This window comes from Aotus nancymaae, unplaced genomic scaffold, assembly GCF_030222135.1.
Source record: "Aotus nancymaae isolate 86718 unplaced genomic scaffold, 86718_ANA_hifiasm-v0.15.2.pri h1tg000072l, whole genome shotgun sequence".
Classification (NCBI taxonomy): domain Eukaryota; kingdom Metazoa; phylum Chordata; class Mammalia; order Primates; family Aotidae; genus Aotus; species Aotus nancymaae.
In genome coordinates, this window is record NW_026988487.1 from 16,170,456 (window position 1) to 16,193,922 (window position 23,467).

The following is a 23,467-nucleotide window of genomic DNA, read 5'->3' on the forward strand; positions in this document are numbered from 1 at the left end:
CATAACTAGAGAGCGTTTCCTCTTTTGGCCCAAGGGCCCCTATAGTAAGAATTTAGTTTTTATTTATAATTATTTTCTGAAAATGTCAATATACATTTAATTTTCAAAATCATTCTTAAGCTGTTTATGTTTTTGAAATTTTATATGTATGTATATTTGTACATAATGACTAAAAGACAACTTCTGGGCTGATACTTCTGTGAGATATAATAAATAGCAAATTTAATATGAATCAATTTTTTAGAATAAAAAAATTTTAGATTTTGGATGGCTGTTAGGATAAATCTCATCCCTCATAAACTTAGTTAGTTAACAGATAACCAGTATGGAAGTATTGACCTTCTTCTGTTTGCCAGGCAGGAATGCTAATGCCAGAGAAGCATGATGAACTAAACAAACACAACACTTTCTCTCACAGAGATTCCAAGAAAACGGCTTGTAACTTTTGCTTGAAAATGCCTAATGAAGAACTCATGCTGGGCATGGTGGCTAACGCCTATAATCCCAACACTTTGGGAGGCATTTATTTCCAAGGCCTTTGAAAATTATTATCTCTTGAGGAATTGCCACGTAATTTGTTCATTTTATGTAACTGTTGCCATTTGGCTATAAACTTGATATTTTCAAGGAAAAAAAGTAAGTCTACTTTAATTGACTGGTTTTCAGGAAAGACACATTTATTAACTGTGGAAGGACACATTTAGATCACCTGAGGTCAGGAGTTCGAGACCAGCCTGGCCAACATGGCAAAACCCCGTCTCTACTAAAAATACAAAAATCAGCCAGGCATGGTGGTATGTGCTTGTAATCCCAGCTACTTGGGAAGCTGAGGCAGGAGAACCACTTGAACCCTGAGGTAGAGGTTGCAGTGAGCCAAGATCGCGCCATTGTTCCAGTCTGGGCAACAAGCGAGAGTCTGTCTCAAAAAAAAAAAAAAAAAAAAAGTAAAGAACTCACTACATGTGGCATGGAGTCTGGCAACACAAGCAAATATGTAATAAATGGTTTACAGATAATACCTAACACCAGAGTTTCTCACTGTTGGCACTATTAACATTTTGGACTGGATAACTTTGTTATAGGGGGCTGTACTGTGCATTCTGGAGTATTTAGTAGCATCTCTGGCCTCTACCCACTAGATGCCAATATTCCCCTTACTGCCTAACCCCTTCCAGTCATGAAAACCAAACATGCCTCTGAATATTTCCGGATGTCCCCTGGGGGACAAAAATCATCCCCCAGTTGAGAACCACAGTATTACAGCATATGTTCAGTGGGTTGTGCCTCATTTGTATTGCCTCAAATGATTTGGGACTCTGATAAACCTGAGCCATTAGCTTGCTTCAGAAGTAGCAATCAAGGAGTTCAATTTGCAAAACAGTGAAAGTAAAATAATATCTGCTTCAAGGCTTTACAAACACTTTGTATTTTGGAGAGACAAGTTACTTGTTGGAAGGAGCTATTTGAAAAATTTTTTTGCAACCAAGGTAGAATCATGTCTCTGTCACTTCCAACCATCATTGATTCTCTTTCTTTTGGAGTTCTATAGAATACTTCCAATTCTTCCACAAGGCAGCCCTGCAGGTATTTGATTAAGAATCCTTAATCAGAATTATATTCTGTACTCCTAGAATTATTTTTATTTTTATATAGTTTTGGCATTGGAAGAGATTTTATTCTTTTAGCTCCTTTTTTTCCCCCTTGAGACAGAGTTCTACTCTGTCACCGAAGCTGGAGTGCAGTGATGCGATTTCGGCTCACTCCAACCTCCACCTCCTAGGTTCAAGTGATTCTCCTACCTTAGCCTCCCGAGTAGTGGGGATTACAGGTGCCCGCCATCATGCCTGGCTAATTTTGCATTTTTAGTAGTGACAAGGTTTCACCATTCTGGGCAGACTGCTCTTGAACTGTGACCTCAAGTGATTCACCTGCCTTGATCTCCCAAAGTGCTGGGTTTATAGGCGTGAGCCACCGCACCCAGCCTCTTTTAGCTCTCTTTAACAGTGTATGTGTTTGTTGGGTCTGTTTTTATAGCTAAGGAAACTGAAGCTTAAATAAAGTTATATTAATAACAGATAGTTACATGGTTAATGAATAATCAACCAGAGTTAGTTCTGAGGTTTCTTGACATTCAGTTCAGTGTCTTGTCAGGTTCTTTAGTTGTCCTTCACTAGTAAGTTAGCTTGATGAAAGCAGGAGCTTTGGCTTATTCAACACTGAATCCCTAGCTTTTGAACAATTCCTGGTATATATTGGGCATTTAGTACATATTTGCAGAAGGAATGAAGGAATGAATTTCTTACTTGATCTGGTTTCAAAACCCTCCTCCAGGCCAGGCACAGTGGCTCACGCCTATAATACCAGCACTTTGGGAGGCCGGGGCGGGCAGATCACTTGAAACCAGGAGTTTGAGACTTCCCTGGCCAACATGGTGAAACCCCATCTCCACTAAAAATACTAAAAAATTAGCCAGGCATGGTGGCAGGTGCCTGTAGTTCTAGCTACTCAGGAGGCTGAGGCAGGATTCCTTGAACCCGGGAGGTGGAGGTTGCAATGAGCCAAGATCATGTCACTGCACTCCAGCCTAGGCAACAGAGCAAGACTCTGTCTCAAAAAAACAAAAACAAAAAACCAAAACCCTCCTTGATCTGGTTTGCTTCTCTTCTGCAAAGGCCAACCTAACAAAAATTTTTAAAATCAAAATGCCATGTTAAGATCTGATGCTAGTATTAAACCGTTGTGTTTGTATACCCTGTTTCTATTAATATAATCTAAGATAGTATTATTTTATATTGACTTTTTAGTTATTCAAGCTCTTTGGCTATTTTTATATGAATGTCAAGCCGTAGCTTCTCTTCCACCCTACTTTTGTAGTAGTTCTTTTTAATATTTGAAATGTTTGTCTTAGAACTAATTTTACTGTTTGACAACTAACATCTCCTGCTTTCATAAATTTCAAAACTGCCAATAACAGATGTATGAATTTTCACAAATATGTATTATTTCTCAACATTTTTTATCTTAAATGGCATGTTGGCTCAGCAGATCTTTCTTACATGCCTGTAATTCAGTCACATGGTCTAAATTAACAAATGGTTTGGGCCTTTAATAGATACCTGAAGACTCTGGTTCATGAATTTCTTCCCAGACATGACTACCTTTCATCTTTGGCCAGATCACATGTACCAGCTTGTATTCCTACTAATACCTGCAATATTGAAGATCAACTAATGAATGAATGATTTTTTCTTACATTTCTAATTAAGAAATTTGTTTACATTTCTTCTTTAGCATGTTGTTCCTGACTTTATATAACCCACTAAAATTAAAAGGTATTTGAGATGAATTAAATTTATTGGAATTTCTGAAGTCATGCATTTCATATTAGACTGCATGTTGAAACAGAATTTACATGCTGATACCTGGGATTAAGAGGTGACATAATTAATATAGTCATACATCACTTAATGAGAGGGACATGTCTTGAGAAATGAGTGCATCCTTAGTGATTCAGTCATTGTGCAAACATCATAGAGTCTACTTACATGAACCTAGGTGGTTATATAGCCTTCAGCATACCTAGGATATTTGGTCTAGTCTATTGTTCCCAGGCTACAAATATGTATAGCATGTTACTGTACTGAATACCATGGGCAGTTGTAGCACAATGATAAGTATTTGTTTATTCAAACAGAAAAGTTGCAGTAACAATACAGCATACAAGAAAAAAAATGTATAGGGCAATTAACATGAATGGAGTTTGCAGGACTGGAAGTTGCTCTGGGTGAGTCATTGAGTGAGTGTTGAGGGAATGTAAGGCCTAGGACATTACTGTACACTACTGTAGACTTAAAATTTTTTTTTTTTTTTTTGAGACGGAGTTTCGCTCTCGTTACCCAGGCTGGAGTGCAATGGCGCGATCTCGGCTCACCGCAACCTCCGCCTCCTGGGTTCAGGCAATTCTCCTGCCTCAGCTTCCTGAGTAGCTGGGATTACAGGCACGCGCCACCATGCCCAGCTATTTTTTTGTATTAGTAGAGACGGGGTTTCACAATGTTGACCAGGATGGTCTCGATCTCTTGACCTCATGATCCACCCGCCTCGGCCTCCCAAAGTGCTGGGATTACAGGCTTGAGCCACCGCGCCCGGCCTTAAAAATTTTTTTATTTCATTTACTTTTAATACTTTTTTGCTTTTTTCTTATACTCAGGATCTGTACTGTAGACTTTATAATCACTGTACACTTAAGTTATACCAAATTTATAAAAAATATTTGTTTCTTTGATAGCTAACTTTGCTGTATCTTTTAAAACTTATGAACTTTTAAATTTTTTAACTTTTTGACTCTTGTAATTACACTTAAAACACATTGTACAGCTAGCTGTATGCAGATACTTTTCTTTATATCCTGTAAGTTTTTTTCTATTTGAAAAATGTTCTATTTTAATTTTAATTTTGAAAATCTTGTTAAGAACTGAGATACAAACATACACATTAGCCTAGGCCTACATGGGGTCAAGATCATCAGTGTTACTGTCTTCCACCTCCACATCTGGTCCCATTGGAAGGTTTTTAGAGGAAATAGCGTGTGGAGCTGTCATCTCTTGTGGTAACAGTGCCTTCTTCTGGAATACCTTCTGAAGGACCTTCTGAGGCTGTTTCATAGTTATCTTTTTATCTTTAAGAAGGAGTATACTCTGAAACAACAATAAAAGGTATACAATAGTAGGCAGCCTGGTGGCTCACACCTGTAATCCCAGCACTTTAGGAGGCCGAGGAGAGTGAATCACCTGAGGTCAGGAGTTCGAGACCAGCCTTGCCAACATGGCGAAACCCCTTCTCTACTAAAAATACAAAACAATTAATTGGGCATGGTGGTGCGCACTTGTAATCCCAGCTACTCAGGAGGCTGAGGCAGGAGAATTGCTTGAACCCAGGAGGCAGAGGTTATGGTGAGCCGAGATCACGCCACTGCACTCCAGCCTGGGCAACAAAGTGAGACTCCATCTCAAAAAAAAAAAAAAAAGTATACTATAGTAAATACATACATCAGTAACATTTATTTTCATTATCAAGTATTATATACTGTACATAAATGTATGTGCTATACTTTTTTTTATATGACTAGAAGTGAAGGTTTGTTTACACCACCATCACTACGAACAAAAAGTAATGCATTGTACTTGGACATCATGATGACTATGTCACTAAGTGATAGGAATTTTTATTTTTTTGTAACTGGTATCAAAGTGATAGGAATTTTTCAACTCTGATATCTGATAGATAATGATATTGTCTATCATTGACTGAAATGTCGTTTGTGCCATATGACTATATTTACTTTTTTTTGGCAATGATTCTTAAATAAGGAAAAATTCTTGTATCTGCTCATTGTTCTCTCATCTTGTGTTCCTATACAATGCCTGCATCAGGGAAGAGCTGTTTGATAGTTACACTTAACTAAATAAATTTGTTTAATCAAAGTTTTAACTTGATCTAAGGTGAAACACCTCAACTTAGAGGAAAAAATACAGTTTAAAGAGAGCAAATAGTAAAACCAGAATTTATTAAATCATTTGGTTAAACATTTGGGGTTGGAGGGCAGTTATAAATATAAAAGCAAACTATTTGTAAGTTTTGCTGTTTCTCTTCTGTAGTGACATTCTTGAGTATAAATGTGTAGATTAAATCTCTATTCTTCCCCTCTGAGGACTAAAGTCCTTCAGTGTTCTTGGGTATAATAATAAATGCATTTCTCTCACTTAAACATTGAGGATACCTCATTTGTATTGTAGATATGCATGTATGGTTTTTAATTTAGAAAGACTGCCTGTTTACTTGGGCATTTGTATTATGGATCCACAGTTGGTATACGGTCTACTATTTCTATATTTTATATATATGTTTATATAAAGGCATTCATGTCAAAATCAGATAGTGTTGCATTCTTTTAAAGGAAAAAAAGGAGGGAAATGTTTTATAATAATAAGTGATATTAGATCCAGAATATAATTGTTGGATATTTGGTTGAAAAACATCTATACTTATTTTAGTTCATCATACGTCTCTGTAATTGAAACATATTTGCCATAAATTTACCTTTCTCAGAGTTGTTTCTGTTTTATGAATGTTCTTCAGGCAAAATGCATTGCATTCTGTAACTTGAAAGAGATGGAATGCCATAGAAGGAAAAAGCAAATTTTACAATTAAATTAGTTAATACAGAGATTGCCTGTATAACATATTTCATTACTTCTAAGGAGCACTTATTTTTATTCTTCTCTGAAATTTGGAGTGTATCTTAATGTTAAATGGTGTCTTACAATTGACAGCGGTTTTTCATTCCTTTTGGGACATCAAATGATGCATCTTACAATTGATAATGTTGTAGAGTCTGTGAAATACTTGTATATGTGTGGGGCATAAGTGTTTGTTAAATGAATTACCCAGTGTGTATATTTGTGAGAACTATAGACCAAATATTTTTTCCTTGTGTTTTTACATTTTAGAAAATAGTTTTTTTACATAGGAGATTTTGTACAACCTGTTACTAAGCTTTTAGTATTGCAATACATTTTCATTGTTTTATTAGATTGATTAAAAAATATGATGCAAAACAATTTTCAATTTTTTTTAAGCTTGATAATATTGACCTTATGCTTACTATTATTTCTACTTATACCACACATTTGGCAGCATAAAAAATATCTTTTTTGAAAGTTTTTAAATAATAAATTTCTTTTAAAAGGTTGGATAGCTATTGTCCTGAATTTTATGTCTGATACCATGTTTTTGTTTCGTTTTTAGAGTCTTACATTTAAAGAAAAAGTAACAAGCCTTAAATTTAAAGAAAAACCTACAGACCTGGAGACAAGAAGCTATAAGTATCTTCTCTTGTCCATGGTGAAACTTATTCATGCAGATCCAAAGCTCTTGCTTTGTGTAAGTATTTTCTTATGAAGTGTCTCAAAATTATCACACTAACTTAATTTGGTTTAACTGAAATGCCAAGACCTTGAGGATAATTTTTAGCTCAAGACTACTTATTGATCCTTTCTTATCATACCTGAAAACCTTACATCTCTAAGAAACTAATGTATAATGAATACTAACATAATTATATCAGATTCTTAATTGCCCTTATGTTTTCCTAACATTTCTCTTTTTTCTTAATTTTTCTATCATTAAACTAACATACTTTGGTGAGATCTCTGTTCTCATCCTATTACTAGGTTATGTATTATTCAGGTATAATCCTAGTTTGGGGGATAGAAGCCACTATCAATCACAGTGCTGCCTACATCTACACCATTGGTTTAAAAAATCTCCAGTTGCTGTTGCCAATTTAGCTTTTCTTTCCCCCTTTCTTCCTGTTATCAGTTTTCTGTTATCATTGGCTCTCCCTACAAATACTGTATTGGAAAGAGAATGAGGTGAAAATGGGTGTGGTTAGTACTCAAATTATTATTATTTTGAGACAGAGTCTTGCTCTGCTTCCCAGGCTGCAGTGCAGTGGTGCATGATGGCTTATTGCAACCTCAAACTCCTGGCCTCAAGCGGTCCTCCAGCCTCGGCTTCCCCAAGTGCTGGGATTACAGGCATGAGCCATTGTACCTGGCTAGTACTCAGTTATTGTCGTAACTACTCTTATTATCTCAGATAGTATTAGATTCCTGAGAACATCACTCTGCTACACAGAGTAATTAGAAACAATGCACATAATAAAGATGAGTCATAGTGAAGTGATTAACAGCATGGATGCTGGAGACAGACTACTTACTAGTTATGTGATTTGGGTGACTAACCTTTCTATGCCTTAGCTTTCTCATCTGAAGTATTGGGATAATAATCGTTCCTATCTCAGAGAGATTATAAAGAAGATTGAAATAGTACATGCAATGCTCTTAGGAACAATGCCTGGTGCATAATAAGGACTAAATAAATGTTAGCTATTACTGCTATTAATAAGATACAATTTAGCGTTAATATTATTAATGCCCCAAATGTAGTAGTTCTATATTGTGACTTTCATAGGATGACATGTTTAACCTTTGTTGAATTTCATCAGTCCCTGGAGAGCAACAGCAAGCAAGGTTTCTTATTGCTTTGTTCAGTAACAGGCTTTTTAAAAAGTATTAAAGTGCTTTCAATTTTGATGGCATATTTTTCAAATTACTGTAATATAGGGAGTTTATAACTACATGCCTATGGTTCCAAGAGTCCTGTGAAACCTCTTGAATTTTTAAAAATCTGTATTTACGAGTAATTTTCCTTGGAGAGCGAAGAGGAGAGAAGAGGGAAAGAACATTCCCAAAGGATCAGTCACCCCTAAAGAAGGCCTATGATACTTTGAACCCTGAAAAACCCATTCAAATTTGAGAGTCTAGTTAGAATAAACAGACCTTTGGCATGAAAAAATTCCATAAAATCTGTCAGTGAAACTCGATAAAAATAATGAAATTCCCTTTCTCCTCATTCCTTTGTTATGTGTCACAAGCTATTCGTGGCATTATTTCATCATGAAGGTCACATAATATTAGCAGCACTCTGTTTATATGGCCATAATTCACATTCAAAGAAGGCACCAAACTCACCAATGCCTTTTCTACTAAATGTTGTTTGAAGAAAAATTTAAGCAAAACTTGCTGTTTTCCAAGGATCATTTAAAATGGAAATTGTTTGCTTTGCTGCCATCTACTGGTTAATAAGTTTTCTCAAAGTAACCGTAAGTACATTAAAATAGATGATTCATTGTAAATATTTGACCATTTTGTCTTTTACATAAAAATTCTGAGTCTTAGTAATTTTGGAAGATTGTAGGAATACTTGTTAAATGGTTTCAATCATGATATTTTAAAAAGTAATATGATTTTGTCTTCCATCTCAATTTCTCAAGCCTCCTAATTACTCAGCTTGCATCGTTTCTTAGATCCTCCTGATCATTTCTCCACACTGAAGTTACGGCAATCTCTTTAAAAAACAAATCTTATTATGCCCTTGCTCAGCTTGAAACCTTTTAGTTGAAATTGTTCTTGCTTATAAGGACCAAACTCCAAATAGATCTACAAGGTCATGTAAAATCTTTCTCCCACCTACCATTTCTTCCACATGCAGCATTACATTATTTGTCCTCTCTACTCTATTCATGATAGTCTTCCTTTCAAACTTTCCAACCACATGCCTTCAGTCCTCCCTTGCACTTGCTTTTCCCTCTGCCTGGAATCTGCTTACTCTTCACATAGTAATTCCTACTAATTCTAAGCTATTGTCACTGCACTAAGGAAGCTTCCCTGACTAGGATACTTTTCCATGTTATAGGCTATTATAGCAGCATGTACCTTTATAGCTCTTATGTGATTTGCATTTTTATGCTTGTTGGTCTGATTGTTTTATTGATGATATCTTCCCACATGAAACTTCATGCTCCTGGAGGATGGGAAACACATCTTTTCTTTTTCATTGTTGTGTATTTGGTATTCAATACAAATTATTGGGTTATGAATGAATTTATATAAATGTTAGAAAATAGACTAACAGTTTTGAATTACAGATACTGGAGTGAGGGCTTACCTTAGTCATGATAATGGGGAAGAATCTATAGTTAGCAAAATAAAATAAGGGACACAAGTTGCATTGACCTCATGTATTCTTTTGTTTTTGCTTTTTTGAGACACAGTCTTAACTGTGTTGCCCAGGCTGGAGTGGTGTAATCTTGGCTCACTGCACCCTCCACCTCCTGGGTTCAAGTGATTCTTCTGCCTCAGCCTCCCAAGTAGCTGAGATTACAGGCACCTGCCACCGCACCTGGCTAATTTTTGTACTTTTAGTAGGGACGGGGTTTCTCCATGTTGGCCAGGCTGGTCTCAAACTCCTGACCTCAAGCAGTCTGCCCGCCTTGGCCTCCCAAAGTGCTGGGATTACAGGCATGAGCCACTGTGCCTGGCTGAACCATATATTCTTGAAGTGCAAATATATGCTTCCAAGTTATGAGAAACAGTTTAGTCTTTTTAAGTAGGTAGGCATTTGGCCAGGTGCAGTGACTCACGCCCGTAATCTCAACACTTTGGAAGCCAAGGTGGGCGGATCACCTGAGGTCAAGAGCTAAAGACCAGCCTGGCCAACATGGTGAAACCCTGTCTCTACTAATAATGCAAAAATTAGCTGGGCATGGTGGCGCATGCCTGTAATCCCAGCTATTCAGGAGGCTGAGGCAGGAGAATCACTTGAACTCAGGAGGCAGAGGTTGCAGTGAGCCAATATTACGCCATTGCAGTCCAACGTGGGTGTCAAGAGTGAAACTCCGTATCAAAAAAAAAAAAAAAAAGGTAGGTGTATACGATGTTAATTTTCTTTGCTTAATATACTTCATTTTTCCACAGTGAAAAGTATGGGTATCTGGTGATGTGAATTCTAGCCTTTAATTTGTCACCAACTGTGTGGTCCTGCCCTTTGTATGGGACAAGCGGGCTGTACAGGATAATCACGAGGTCCTTATCCAACCTGTATGTCCTTTGCCTTTGATCACAATCATGTATAAGCTCAAAACCAGTAAATTCCAAACCAGAGATAACATTCTTTAGCCAGTTTACAATTGTTGGGGGAAAAATAAATTACTACTCATATTATTGATGTAATTTTTAGTGGGAATTAATGGTTTTCTTTCATTAGGATTTTCCCTGGACATCATTCACATTAATGACGTGGATTAAAAGAATCCCTAATAAAAGAAGTTTTGATTTAACAAAATTTTTATTATTTTATTGAGATAAAAATACCATACCCACATACCATAAAATTCACCATTTTAAAGTTTACAATTCAGTTTACAGTATATTTACAAGGTTCTGCAACCATTACCACTGTTTAATTCTAGAACTTTTTTTTAACCTTTTTTTTTGGGGGGGGGATAGAGTCTTGCTGTCCCCTAGGCTGGAGTGCGGTGGCACAATCTCGGCTCACTGCAACTTCCACCTCCCAGTTCAAGTGATTCTTCTGCCTCAGCCTCCCAAGTACTGGGACTACAAGCGCACGCCACCACACCCAGCTAGTTTTTATATTTTTGGTGAAGATACGGTTTCACCATATTGGTCACGCTGGTCTCAAACTCCTGAACTCAGGTGAACCAGCCATGGCCTCCCAAAGTGCTGGGCTTACAGGTGTGAACCACCGTGCCTGGCCTAGTTCTAGAACATTGTTATCACCCCTTAAAGAAGCCTAGTACCGTTTAGCAGCTGCCGTGTATTCCTTCCTCCCTCTAATCTCTCTCGATTTATTTATTTATTTTTTAATGGAAGTTTCCTTTGTTTCCTTGCAGAATCCAAGAAAACAGGGACCTGAAACCCAAGGCAGTACAGCGGAATTAATTACAGGGCTTGTCCAACTAGTCCCTCAGTCGCACATGCCAGAGATTGCTCAGGAAGCAATGGAGGTAAGGGGGAAATGAATTCCAGGTTCTTGAAGGAAAGGTTGTAACTGTACATTCATGATATTAGCTTGGTGTGTAGTTTCTATGAGTAATAGGTAGATGTCATTTCTGGAAATGGTATGTTTATGTCTATACATTGTTTTATAAATTCCATGGATAAAGAAGGGATTTACTTGCTTTATATCACATAGCAACAACATCGTACAAATTCTTATGCTTAATAAAATAGTTCAAGATTTTCTCATTGCAGTTGACTTTAAAATTTTAAAAGTATTTGTATTAAGTATTAAAAATATTGATTTTTAAATTGAGACATAATTCACATAGCCTCAGGTTGACCATTTTAAGTGGTTCTTAGTGTATTCACACAGTTGTACAACTGTCATTGCTCTCTAATTCCATAACATTTTTATCACCCCAGAAAGAAACTTCACTCCCCATTCCCTCATCCTTACCAACTACTAATCTATTTTCTGTTTCTATGGATTCTCTTGTTTTAGGCATTTCATATAACTAGAATCATAGAATATATGCCTTTTATGTCTGGCTACCTTGACTTAACATAATGTTTTCAAGGTTCATTCATGTTGTGGTATGAATCAGTATTTCTTTCCTTTTTATTGCCAAATATTTCATTTTATGGATCTCAGTTTTGTTTATTTAGTTATCAGTTGGTGGACCTTTGGGGTTGTTTCCACTTTTTGGCTATTATGAATAATGCTGCTATAAATATTTGTGTAAAAATCTATATGGACATATCTCTTAAGTATAAAGGAGTGGAAGTGCTAAGTCATATGGTAACTCTGTTGAACGTTTGAGGAACTGTCAAACTCTTTTCCAAAGCAGCTGTATCATTTTATATTCCCAATAATAATGTATGAAGTTTTAATATTTCTGCATTCTTGCTAGCACTTGTTATAATGTGTCTTTTTTATTATAGCCATCCTAATGTACATATTGTAAAAATGTTTAGACATACCAAAGTAAAAACATTTATAAAAAATGCTTTAGCACTTATTATGTAATCATTGCTTTCATTTTTGTAGATTGCTAGTGGTCCCGTATGTTGACACATTTCTTGCAGTCTTTTTGGAAGGCTATCTAGCAGGAGCTATACAAACATTTCCTTTTTTTTTGTACAAATAATTCAATTTATATGACTTTAAAAATCTTATGAATATAACTCAAGGAAAAAACTGCACACATAGGTACTTATTGCACTAAATTATAATAGAATATTAAGAGAACTTTGCTAGGAGGAGAATGGGTTAATATTCAGTAATGAGAATGGTATTTTAACTTCATGAGCTGTTAAACATTCATTAAAACTTATATAGATCACACAGCAATATGGAAAAATATGAAATGTCAAGTGAGTATACTGTGTTTATGGCTTTGTTAAAACATGGAAAATGCAAAAAAAAAAAAAAGAGAGAGAAGGGAACATGAAAATCAAAGCAGAGAATGGACTAACATGTTTTCTTTCAATATGTATTTGTAAAGTTTTATCAAACAAAAATGTAGATAATTTGTCACTTGAAAAAACTAGTGCCAGTAAATTGTACCAAGTTTCTGCACAATAGCAGCAAAACTGAATTTTAATTTGTGTTGTTTTTCCTTGATATGAGAGCTATAAATTATATAGCTTTTTAAGAGTCTCAAAATTAATTGCAATTTTCATTAAATTTCTCAAAGTAATTACAATAAAAATGTTTGAAATAAGATAATATGAGTCTGGCTTTTATATGTTGATACCTTGACCAAGGACTGAAAGAAATGTGCAGAGCTTAACAGTGTTCACTGGGTTAGGGGTGTTGGGGTGGTGGGAGTAATGTTTGTTGGGATTGTAGAATTGGAGTTAAGATAGGATCAGTTTGAAGAAAGAGTCTACATTTTATTCTTTATATCTTTGATGGTTTTAATTTATGTCATAGTCTAATTTATGCAATAATCTATTGTAATATATAACATCTATATTATGTTATATAAGTGAATTATTTAATATATATAATACATATATTACATATAATATAATATATATGTTACATATTACAATATGTATTAAATAATTCACTTATATAACCATATAAAGGTCAGACTCAGTATCTTATTTCAAACATTTTTATTGTAATTACTTTGAGATATTTAATGAAAATTACAATTAATTGTGAGAATCTTAAAAAGCATATAATCTGTAGCTCTCATATCAAGGAAAAACAACACAAATTAAAATTCAGTTTTGTTGCTATTGTGCAGAAACTTGGTACAATTTACTGGTACTAGTTTTTTCAAGTGACGAATTCTCTATATTTTTGTTTGATAAAGCTTTACAAATATACATTAAAAGAAAACATGTTAGTCTTTTCCCTGCTTTGATTTTCTTGTTTCTTTCTCTCTTTTTTTTGTATTTTTCATGTTTTAACAAAGCTATAAACACAGTATACTCACTTGACATTTCATATTTTTCCATATTGCTATGTGATATATATAAGTTTTAATGAATGTTTAACAGCTCATGAAGTTAAAATACCATTCTCATTACTGAATATTAACCCATTCTCCTCCTAGTAAAGTTCTCCTAATTTTCTCCTATAATATTTAAGAGCAACAAGTACCTCTGTGTGCAGCTTTTTCCTTTTGAGTTATATTCATAAAATTTTTAAAGTCATAGAAATTGACTAAATTTCTCTGAGCCAAATTCCAATTTTACTTCTGTGGTCAATTGAAATACTTTAGAATGAATAATCTGCTATGAAATACAAAATCCTAGAGATCCAAGATGGCTGACCACTAGCAGCTCGGGATTATAGCTCCCAGTGAAAGTGCAGAGAACGAGAGGACGCCACACTTTCAGACAAACTTTTGTTGCTCACAGACCAGGAGATTCCCAGCGGAGGAGCCCCACGGGTCGCCAGCACGACCCTTGTGGCTGGTGCAGTGGTTTTGCTGGCGCCTCAGCGCGGCAGTTCTTGGTACAGAGTGAGCGGGACTGGGTCCCCTTTTGGCCGATTCCCGGGCAGAAAAGCACCATCAATCTTAACACCGCTGTTTTGGCCGGAGCAGTGGTTTGCTCAGATTTCGGCGCTGGGAATCAACAAGTTGGACATCCACTCAGAAACCTAATTTGAAAGTCGGAAATCACAAAGACGACAGGTGGATAAATTTACAATGATGGGAAGAAACCAGCATAAAAAGGCTGAGAATACCCAAAATCAGAATGCCTCTCCCTCTACAGGGGATCACAGTTCCTCATCAGCAACGGAACAAGCCCTGATGGAGAACGAGTGCATTCCATTAACAGAAGTAGGCTTCAGAAGGTGGATGATAAGAAACTTCTGTGAATTAAAAGAACTTGTTCTAACCCAATGCAAAGAAACTAAGAACTTTGAAAAAAGGTTTGACGAAATGCTAACAAGAATAGACAATTTGGAGAGGAATATAGGTGAATTAATGGAGCTGAAAAACACAACACGAGAACTTCGCGAAGTATGCACAAGTTTTAACAGTTGAATTGATCAAGCAGAAGAAAAGATATCAGAGTTCAAAGACCAACTTAATGAAATAAAATGAGAAGTCAAGATTAAAGAAAAAAGGATAAAGAAGAATGAGCGAAGTCTCCAAGAAATATGGGATTATGTGAAAAGACCTAATCTACGTTTGATAGGTGTACCTGAATGTGACGAAGAGAATGAATCCAAGTTGGAAAATACTCTTCAGGAGATTATTCAGGAAAACTTTCCCAACCTAGTAAGACAGGACAATATTCAACTCCAGGTAATGCAGAGAACACCACAAAGATATTCCTCAAGAAGACCAACCCCAAGGCACATAATCGTCAGATTCATTAGGGTTGAAATGAAGGAGAAAATACTAAGGGCAGCCAGAGAGAAAGGTCAGGTTTACCCACAAAGGGAAGCCTATCAGACTTACGGCAGATCTCTCAGCAGAAACCCTACAAGCCAGAAAAGAGTGGGGGCCAATATTCAACATCCTTAAAGAAAAGTACTTTCAACCCAGAATTTTATATCCAGCCAAACTGAGCTTCACAAGCGAAGGAAAAATAAAATCTTTTGCAAACAAGCAAGTACTTAGAGATTTCACCATCACCAGGCCTGCTTTGCAGGAGCTTCTGAAAGAAGCACTATGTGTATAAAGGAGCAACCAGTATCAGCCTTTCCAAAAATATATCCAGCTAGCATCAAATGGCAGTATTAAACTCATATATATTATTAACTGGATAAAAAGCCAAAACCCATTGGTATGCTGCATCCAGACTCATCTCACATGCAACGATACACAAAGACTCAAAAAGGGATGGAGGAAGATTTACCAACCAAATGGAGAGCAAAAATAAATAAATAAATAAAAGCAGGAGTTGCAATTCTCGCCTCCGATAAAATAGACTTTAAAGCAACAAAGATCAAAAGAGGCAAAAAAGGACATTACACAATGGTAAAAGGATCAATGCAACAAGAAGAGCTAACGATCCTATATATACACGTACCCAATACAGGAGCACCCAGATACGTAAGACAAGTTCTTAATGACTTATAAAGAGACTTAGCCTCCCATACAATAATAGTAGGAGACTGTAACATCACATTGTCAATATTAGACTGATCAATGAGATAGAAAATTAACAAGGATATCCAGGACTTGAACTCAGACCCGGACCAAGTAAACTTAATAAACATTTATAGAACTCTCAACTTCAAATACACAAAACATACATTCTTACCAGTACCATATCACAGCTATTCCAAAAGTGACTACATAATTGGAAGTAAATCACTCCTCAATAATTGCATAGCATTTCATAGGTTTAAATGAAGTATTGGTTGGCTGCTTGTTTGTTATTTTCTTCCCTTATTCCTTCCTGTCTCCATTGTTACGCACAATTATTGGCATAAAATAGGTTTTCAATTCCCATTTTTAGACTGCATTCTAGCCTGGGCAATAAAGCAATACTCCCATTCTCCTTCCCTCTTTCTTTTCCTCTTCTTCATTTGTTTTTTTTTTTCTCTCGTTCTTTCTTCCTTTTTTCTTCAAAAAAAACCAAAATACAAAATCCATTTTGCTTTCTCTCTCTTGATTTTGAAAAATTGCTTTTTTCTGTTCCAAGAGAATTTGTGGCAAATGAGACAGTTTTGCTTATCTTTTCCTGTGTGTATTAATTTTGATAGGTATTTCTTGGGGATCAACTTTTTTTTTTTTTTTGAGATGGAGTTTCACTCTTGTTACCCAGACTGGAGTGCAATGGCGCTATCTCGGCTCACCGCAACCTCCGCCTCCTGGGTTCAGGCAATTCTTCTGCCTCAGCCTCCTGAGTAGCTGAGATTACAGGCACACGCCACCATGCCCAGCTAATTTTTTGTATTTTTAGTAGAGACAGGGTTTCACCATGTTGACCAGGATGGTCTCAATCTCTTGACCTCGTTATCCACCCTCCTCAGCCTCCCAAAGTGCTGGGATTACAGGCGTGAGCCACCGCGCCCGGCCCGGGGGATCAACTTTTTGTTTGAGTTCTTTAATATCTATTGAAATTATTTTGTTTCTTAAAGCAGTTTTTATAGTTATATATTGTTGTGAATTCATCATTTAGCTTTATATATACATGCCAATTAGAGTAAGAATGTTTTACTGTATGTTGAAACTATAAATGAAATAGCTCAATTTCTTAGCATTTGTAAAATAAGTATTCCAGTGTTATGTTTACCAAAAATATTTGAATGAGTCTTCTCTTTGTCTTTCTTTTCTTAAAAAAATTCAGGCTCTGCTGGTTCTTCATCAGTTAGATAGCATTGACTTGTGGAATCCTGATGCTCCTGTAGAAACATTTTGGGAGATTAGGTATTTGTACTTTTTTTAAATTCAACTTTAAAATTTTACTTTGTATTTGTCTTGAATTATGAACGCTATAGTGCTTAGTACATTGTAAAACTTATACTTCCAAAGGTTTTATGATTTTGTATTTTATTTGACTTCAAATTATTACAATTTCTTGTTTTAACTGTAATAAAAATATCACAGCAATTTAGAAAATAAATTTTAAGAATATTGCTAAATTTTGTCACCCAACCATAAGTACTGTTGTTTGGTATATTACCTTTTTCAGATTTCAATGTGGTTACTACTGTGTTTTTAATAGATGTTCACAGTTATAAGCGTAGAATGATAAAATTTTGTTAAATATTGTTTTTCAGTTTTTTAAACTGATTTTTCATAAACTTTCTGTAATACCAGTGCTTTTGATGAAGGAATTTATAATGGACACCTGCTTAGAAGACAAAAATATACACAGAATTTTGTGGTCTACTTCCTAGATTATATAAATCATTACATTTTAATGAGCATGAAGTCACCACCTTGAGGAAAATGTAAATGTGTAAACCTCAAGTTTGCCATTATCTTATAGGAATGGGTGTCCTAAGTTACTTGGCAGCTCAATTAAGTCTTACTCTAGAACAGTTCTCTCCAATAGTAATATAATGAGAAATCCCATATGTTATTGAAAATTTTCTAGTTACTACATTAAAGAGTAAAAAGAAGCAGGTAAAATTAATTTTAATAATGTTTTATTTCACCCACTATATGTTATTTATAATATAATTTCAACGTGTAATCAATATAAAAGTTATTGATGACATATTCTCTTTTTTAAATAAAGTCTTCAAACTTTGGTGTGTCTTTTATACTTTCAGCACATCTCAATTTGAACAAGCCACACTTAAAATGCTCAATAGCCATGTGTGACTGGCTAGTGGTTACCATGTTACAGTGCAGCTCTAGAGTAGGGATCAGGAAACTTTTCTCTAAAAGGCCAGATGGTAAATAGTGGCTTTGTGGGTCATACAGTTTCTGTCATAACTATTCGGTTCCGCCTTTGGAGCATGAAAGTGGCCACAGACAATATGTGAACGAATGGGTCTGTAGTTGTGTTTGACTAAAACTTTATATTTACAATAGCAAGTGGTAATCTGGATTTGGCCTGTGGATGGCAGCTTGCAGCCCCCGTGCTGTGGAGCACTGTGTTTAGAGACAGACTCTGCCGTGCACATGCTTTATTGTTTCTTCTTATGTCTGCTGCAAGGATGAGATACACGGATAGAAACACCAGGAGTTTAATGAAACATAGGGGGCTTATGAATAAATACTTGCTTTTTTTCTATAACCTATAAACTTATTTCCTTTGATTATAGTGCTGTTGACACTTTGATAACTATTTCTCTAAAACCCTACAAGGGAAACTACGCTTCTCTAAACTTGTATTCATTATGAGAGAATGCCATTCTTATGTCTGGTTATATCTGTATTAGGTTATTGATGATGCTAGTAACAATGAACTTTATGTTACTGCAGCTCACAAATGCTTTTTTACATCTGCAAGAAATTAACTAGTCATCAAATGCTTAGTAGCACAGAAATTCTCAAGTGGTTGCGGGAAATTTTGATCTGCAGGAATAAATTTCTTCTTAAAAATAAGGTAAGCAAAATGACATCTTTAAAAAATGGAAGAATATTTGGAATGGGAATGGGGAGAGATTAAGAAAGTGTTTTAGAGCCAAATTAGGTTCTATTTCAGCTCCTTCTCCCCAAGGTTCTCAAAAGGAAATATATATGCAGAGGACGATGGCTGGCAAATCTGCATTTAAAAAATTATTCTGAGGCTTTGGCCTTAAAACCACACTGTTGATGAATTCTAGTCCTAGTTGAGTTAAATAGATCTCTGTGGGGCAGGCCTAGGAAAAATGGGGGCTGCTGTAACCAAAGGAGCTTAAGGAGCATATTTCTATCTTTATTCTCAAGTTCATACATAAGACATAACTCATATGTAAAATTTATTTTAACATATAGCTTCTATAATTAATTTAAGAATTCTGTTATGGCATAGATTTAGGAGTACTTGATTTAATGAGTTTTTGTCCAGTTCTAGAATCATAGCTCTGAGAAATGGTAAAGACCTAGATCTCATGGCTAGACTGGTTCAGAGAATTATATATCAAGAAGCAAAAGGGAAAAGGTTGAGGGTCCTCAAACTAGGTTTATTTCTATTCCTCCAATAAGGGTTTCACCTCTTGAAAATATCAGGAGACTTCTTCATTGGGGTAGAGTGAAATTTTTTTATTCTGAACTGTTGAAACATTGTGAGGTTGTGGAGGATAAGGAAGAGGCTTAAATTTCTTTTAACATATAGTTTCTATAATCAAATCAATTTATGAATTCTATTATGATCTAGTTTTAGGAGCACTTGATTTAATGAGTTTTTATCTGGTACTAGAATCATAACTGAAAAACCTTAAATGTATGAAACACATATGCTTCTCAGTGTTATACAGCTTTTTATTAATAACTTGTCTCTGTTTAGAAATAGACTAATGGTAAAGTGGGTTTATTCACATTTGGCTCATCTGATGTGTTAATGTAGTGGAATTTGACGTTATTCCAAAGATATGGAAAGAGATTAGACTTCAGACTTTCATGTGTTTGTCTATGGTATAATCTCCAGAATACAAGTATGAGGAATCCAGTAATGAATTCCTAGTGTCCTGGTCAGCGCAGTCACTCTTGTGACATACTTGTTGTATATACCAGGGTTAATTATTGGTCCAGAGAACTTAATCTGAAGAATCAATTTCTAGTTATCCCAATATGGCACAGGATAAAATCTTATGGAAAAAAATCTTTGTCATTGAGATTGAATCATAGTTTTCATACGGTAGATTTATTTCATTGATTTTTTTGTGTGTTTATCTTAGACTTAATTTATATTTGTAGAATCTACTGTTTCAGATGATTTAGATAATGGGAAACTGAAAGAAATTTTAAAGACATTTAAGTAAACATTTTTTGTCCTAATGGGTTTTTAGTGAACCTCCTTCAAGGTGGGGCATAGAGATTGAGAGGAGGGGTTTTCTAGGAGAGTCTCAAACAGGAAGACAACTCAAATAGGTGTTTATTACTCTTGGTTGTCAGTGCTTCCATAAAGCTTATTTGTTTCTTTTTTCTAGCAGGCAGATAGAAGTTCCTGTCACTTTCTGCTTTTTTATGGGGTAGGATGTGATATCCCTTCTAGTGGAAATACCAGTCAAATGTCCATGGATCATGAAGAGTTACTCCGTACTCCTGGAGCCTCTCTCCGGAAGGGAAAAGGGAACTCCTCTATGGTCAGCTTCTTTTGTAGTTTTCCTGTATCATCATGTGTGCTCTGTTTGTTTTCTGAATGAACTTTGGTAAATGTCTTCTAGGTAACATAGTGTAATATTGAAAAACTGCGTAGACTTTAGTTCTATCACTGCTCTTTGTGGAACTTTGGACAAGTCCTTAACATCCTTGTTCATCAGTTCCTCAACTTTAAAATGGGGACAATAATAATTCCTGCCCCAGAGTTGTTGTGAGGGTTAAATAAAAGGATGTATAAATAGAACTTGACACTTACAAGATATTTCTGATCAACATAATTATTATAAACCTCCCCCCCATAAAAAAGAAGCCATTCATACCACAGAAGTATAGAAGTTGTACCAGCTAACAAAGGTACAGATTTACAGGGATAAAAACAAAGTATTTTGATTCATGGTAAAGATAAGTGTTTCTGTTATTTGTGTTTGTGTGTATAATTTCTTTTAAATACAAATCATATTTCAAGTAAAAATATCAAATCACTACAGAAGAGTTTATTTTCCAAACCAAAACATTTTTCATCCATAATTTTTAATATAATTTTCTGTTAAGGGAAAAAAACGTGTAAGCAGTATGGTGGTATTTACTATTGTCTGCTTTACTTGTAGAATTTGCATTCATTTTGTCAATTATTTTCTCCATTTCATGTTTGGGGAATAGTAATTTAGAATCAGGTATATCTTCTACAGCAATATTTAGTTCTTGTTTATGCCCTTGTTTCAGTGAGTACTGCAGTGTACTTACTTTATTACTTTCCTATAGCAAATAAATAGAATTTCCTGTTACTTCCTTTTTTTCTGTCATTTCTAATTCACTGGGAAGTACATTATATCATTACTGCAGTAGTTTTATGTTATGGCGTTTTACCTGTCCATGTTAGAATTAGTTTACATTTCTGGAATCTGGAATAGGATAATACCTATTCGATTTGACTTGGACAGGTAGTAGCATTATGTTGGTCCAGATAATCTCATTTCTCATTTGGACAAGATGTTTTGGTGTTTGAAAAATTTCTATAATGATTAAAGGAAAAAACTCTTGTGAATTACTGTATGCTGAGATATTTATATACACAGATGCAGTTTATTGCATTGTTGGGTTTTATACATAAAATTACAAGTTACAAATATACATCTTCCACCCTTGACTCACAGGATAGTGCAGCAGGATGCAGTGGAACCCCACCAATTTGCCGACAAGCCCAGACCAAACTAGAAGTGGCCTTGTACATGTTTCTGTGGAATCCTGACACTGAAGCTGTTCTGGTTGCCATGTCTTGTTTTCGCCATCTCTGCGAGGAAGCAGATATCCGGTGTGGCGTGGATGAAGTGTCAGTGCATAACCTCTTGCCCAACTATAACACATTCATGGAGTTTGCCTCTGTCAGCAATATGATGTCAACAGGTAAATGTGAATAGTGTTTTTTTTTTTACTTAGTCTGCCTCAAAGCCCCTGGCATCTGATTGTGAGAATGTATTTAAGGTTACTGCTTTGTAAGTTTCAGGGGAAATTCAAGTAGCTTACTTGAAATCCTTTTCTGAACAAAGTAAGATGAAAATAAATAGCATTTGAAATAAATTGTTAGTCTCTCACTGAATTTTTAATATGCTGTACATTTTTAAAATAACTGGCAGTATATGTTACTGTCATTATGATTATGTAATTTACTCTGCTGTGTTGTAGATAGTGAAGTTTTACACACATTGGCATATGTTTTGAGTAAATTATGGGTGGGAACAGCTGTTTTATGCTATTCCAAGATAAGAGTCCAAGATAAGTACCTTTCCTGTGAAGTTAGTAAAAGGAAGTTTTTGGCTTTATCATTTGAAGCATTTGTTCTGCTCCTCCTACTCTGCCTTTTGAGTGGGGCTTATCAGGTTCTCCACTGGCAGGCAGGGCTCTAAGTGCAATAACTTGATTTGCTCTTGTATTTGCTTAGGAAGAGCAGCACTTCAGAAAAGAGTGATGGCACTACTGAGGCGCATTGAGCATCCCACTGCAGGAAACACTGAGGTATGCGCTTCACAACAGAAACACCCCTCCCAGGCCCCCTACCCTCAATTTTGGAAGCCTCTTGTTACATATGTGTGATCAGGAATAGCTTTTGAAGTAAATCCAAGATATGTGCATATTACAAGTATAATATCTGAGTACTTAATGTACATCAAGTTTGAAACTTGGCTGTTGCTGATTGGTGTTTAATTTTAGACTTAAAGTTGCTTTCAAGTGATAATTGCCTTCATTTTAGGCTTGGGAAGATACACATGCAAAATGGGAACAAGCAACAAAACTAATACTTAACTATCCAAAAGCCAAAATGGAAGATGGCCAGGTAAGTTTGTAAAGTTGACTGTTGTCCGTTACCTGAACTGCTAAATATATGTACTTCACTTTGGTAATCTTTCGTGTGTCTCTCAGTATAGTAAGCATATAGTTGTCTGAAGACTGATATTTAGTTGTGGTTTATCTAGACCTGTACTTTGTAACACGGTAGCCACTAGCTACATGTGACTATTTAACTTAAATTTTAACATAATTAAAATTAAGTAAAATTAAAATTTAGTTTCTCAATCATATACTAGCCACATTCCAAGTACTCAGTAGCCACATATGACACTTACTCTATTGGACAGCAGGGAGAGAAAATGTTTCCATCATCACAGAAATACTGGGCAGCACTGCCAGAGACTATATGTTGCAGAGACCATTTCTTTACCCTTTATTGCTCTTTTTCCCTTCATCAGGGTGTTTCACAAAATTTTCAGAAAAGGAGCAACAGAGGTAGAGAAAAATTAACATGGAAACAATTCATTTTGCTATTTTGTTAGGTGTTCTAATTAAGGAATGTCTTGGGCAGAAGAT

At 35.5% G+C, this 23,467-nt stretch overlaps 1 protein-coding gene across 3 annotated transcripts in view; it reads left to right on the top strand.

The window, feature by feature from the left end:
* The window catches only part of NF1 (neurofibromin 1), a 309,766-nt gene that overhangs the window by 137,655 nt on the left and 148,644 nt on the right, over window positions 1-23,467 (top strand). For all 3 annotated transcript variants that reach the window (XM_064367666.1, XM_064367667.1, XM_064367665.1), the window contains 8 exons: window positions 6,808-6,942; window positions 11,315-11,428; window positions 17,196-17,275; window positions 18,785-18,908; window positions 20,434-20,589; window positions 21,760-22,009; window positions 22,545-22,618; window positions 22,854-22,937. In XM_064367666.1, the coding sequence (XP_064223736.1) occupies window positions 6,808-6,942; window positions 11,315-11,428; window positions 17,196-17,275; window positions 18,785-18,908; window positions 20,434-20,589; window positions 21,760-22,009; window positions 22,545-22,618; window positions 22,854-22,937 (1,017 nt within the window). The remainder of the gene's footprint in view (window positions 1-6,807; window positions 6,943-11,314; window positions 11,429-17,195; window positions 17,276-18,784; window positions 18,909-20,433; window positions 20,590-21,759; window positions 22,010-22,544; window positions 22,619-22,853; window positions 22,938-23,467) is intronic.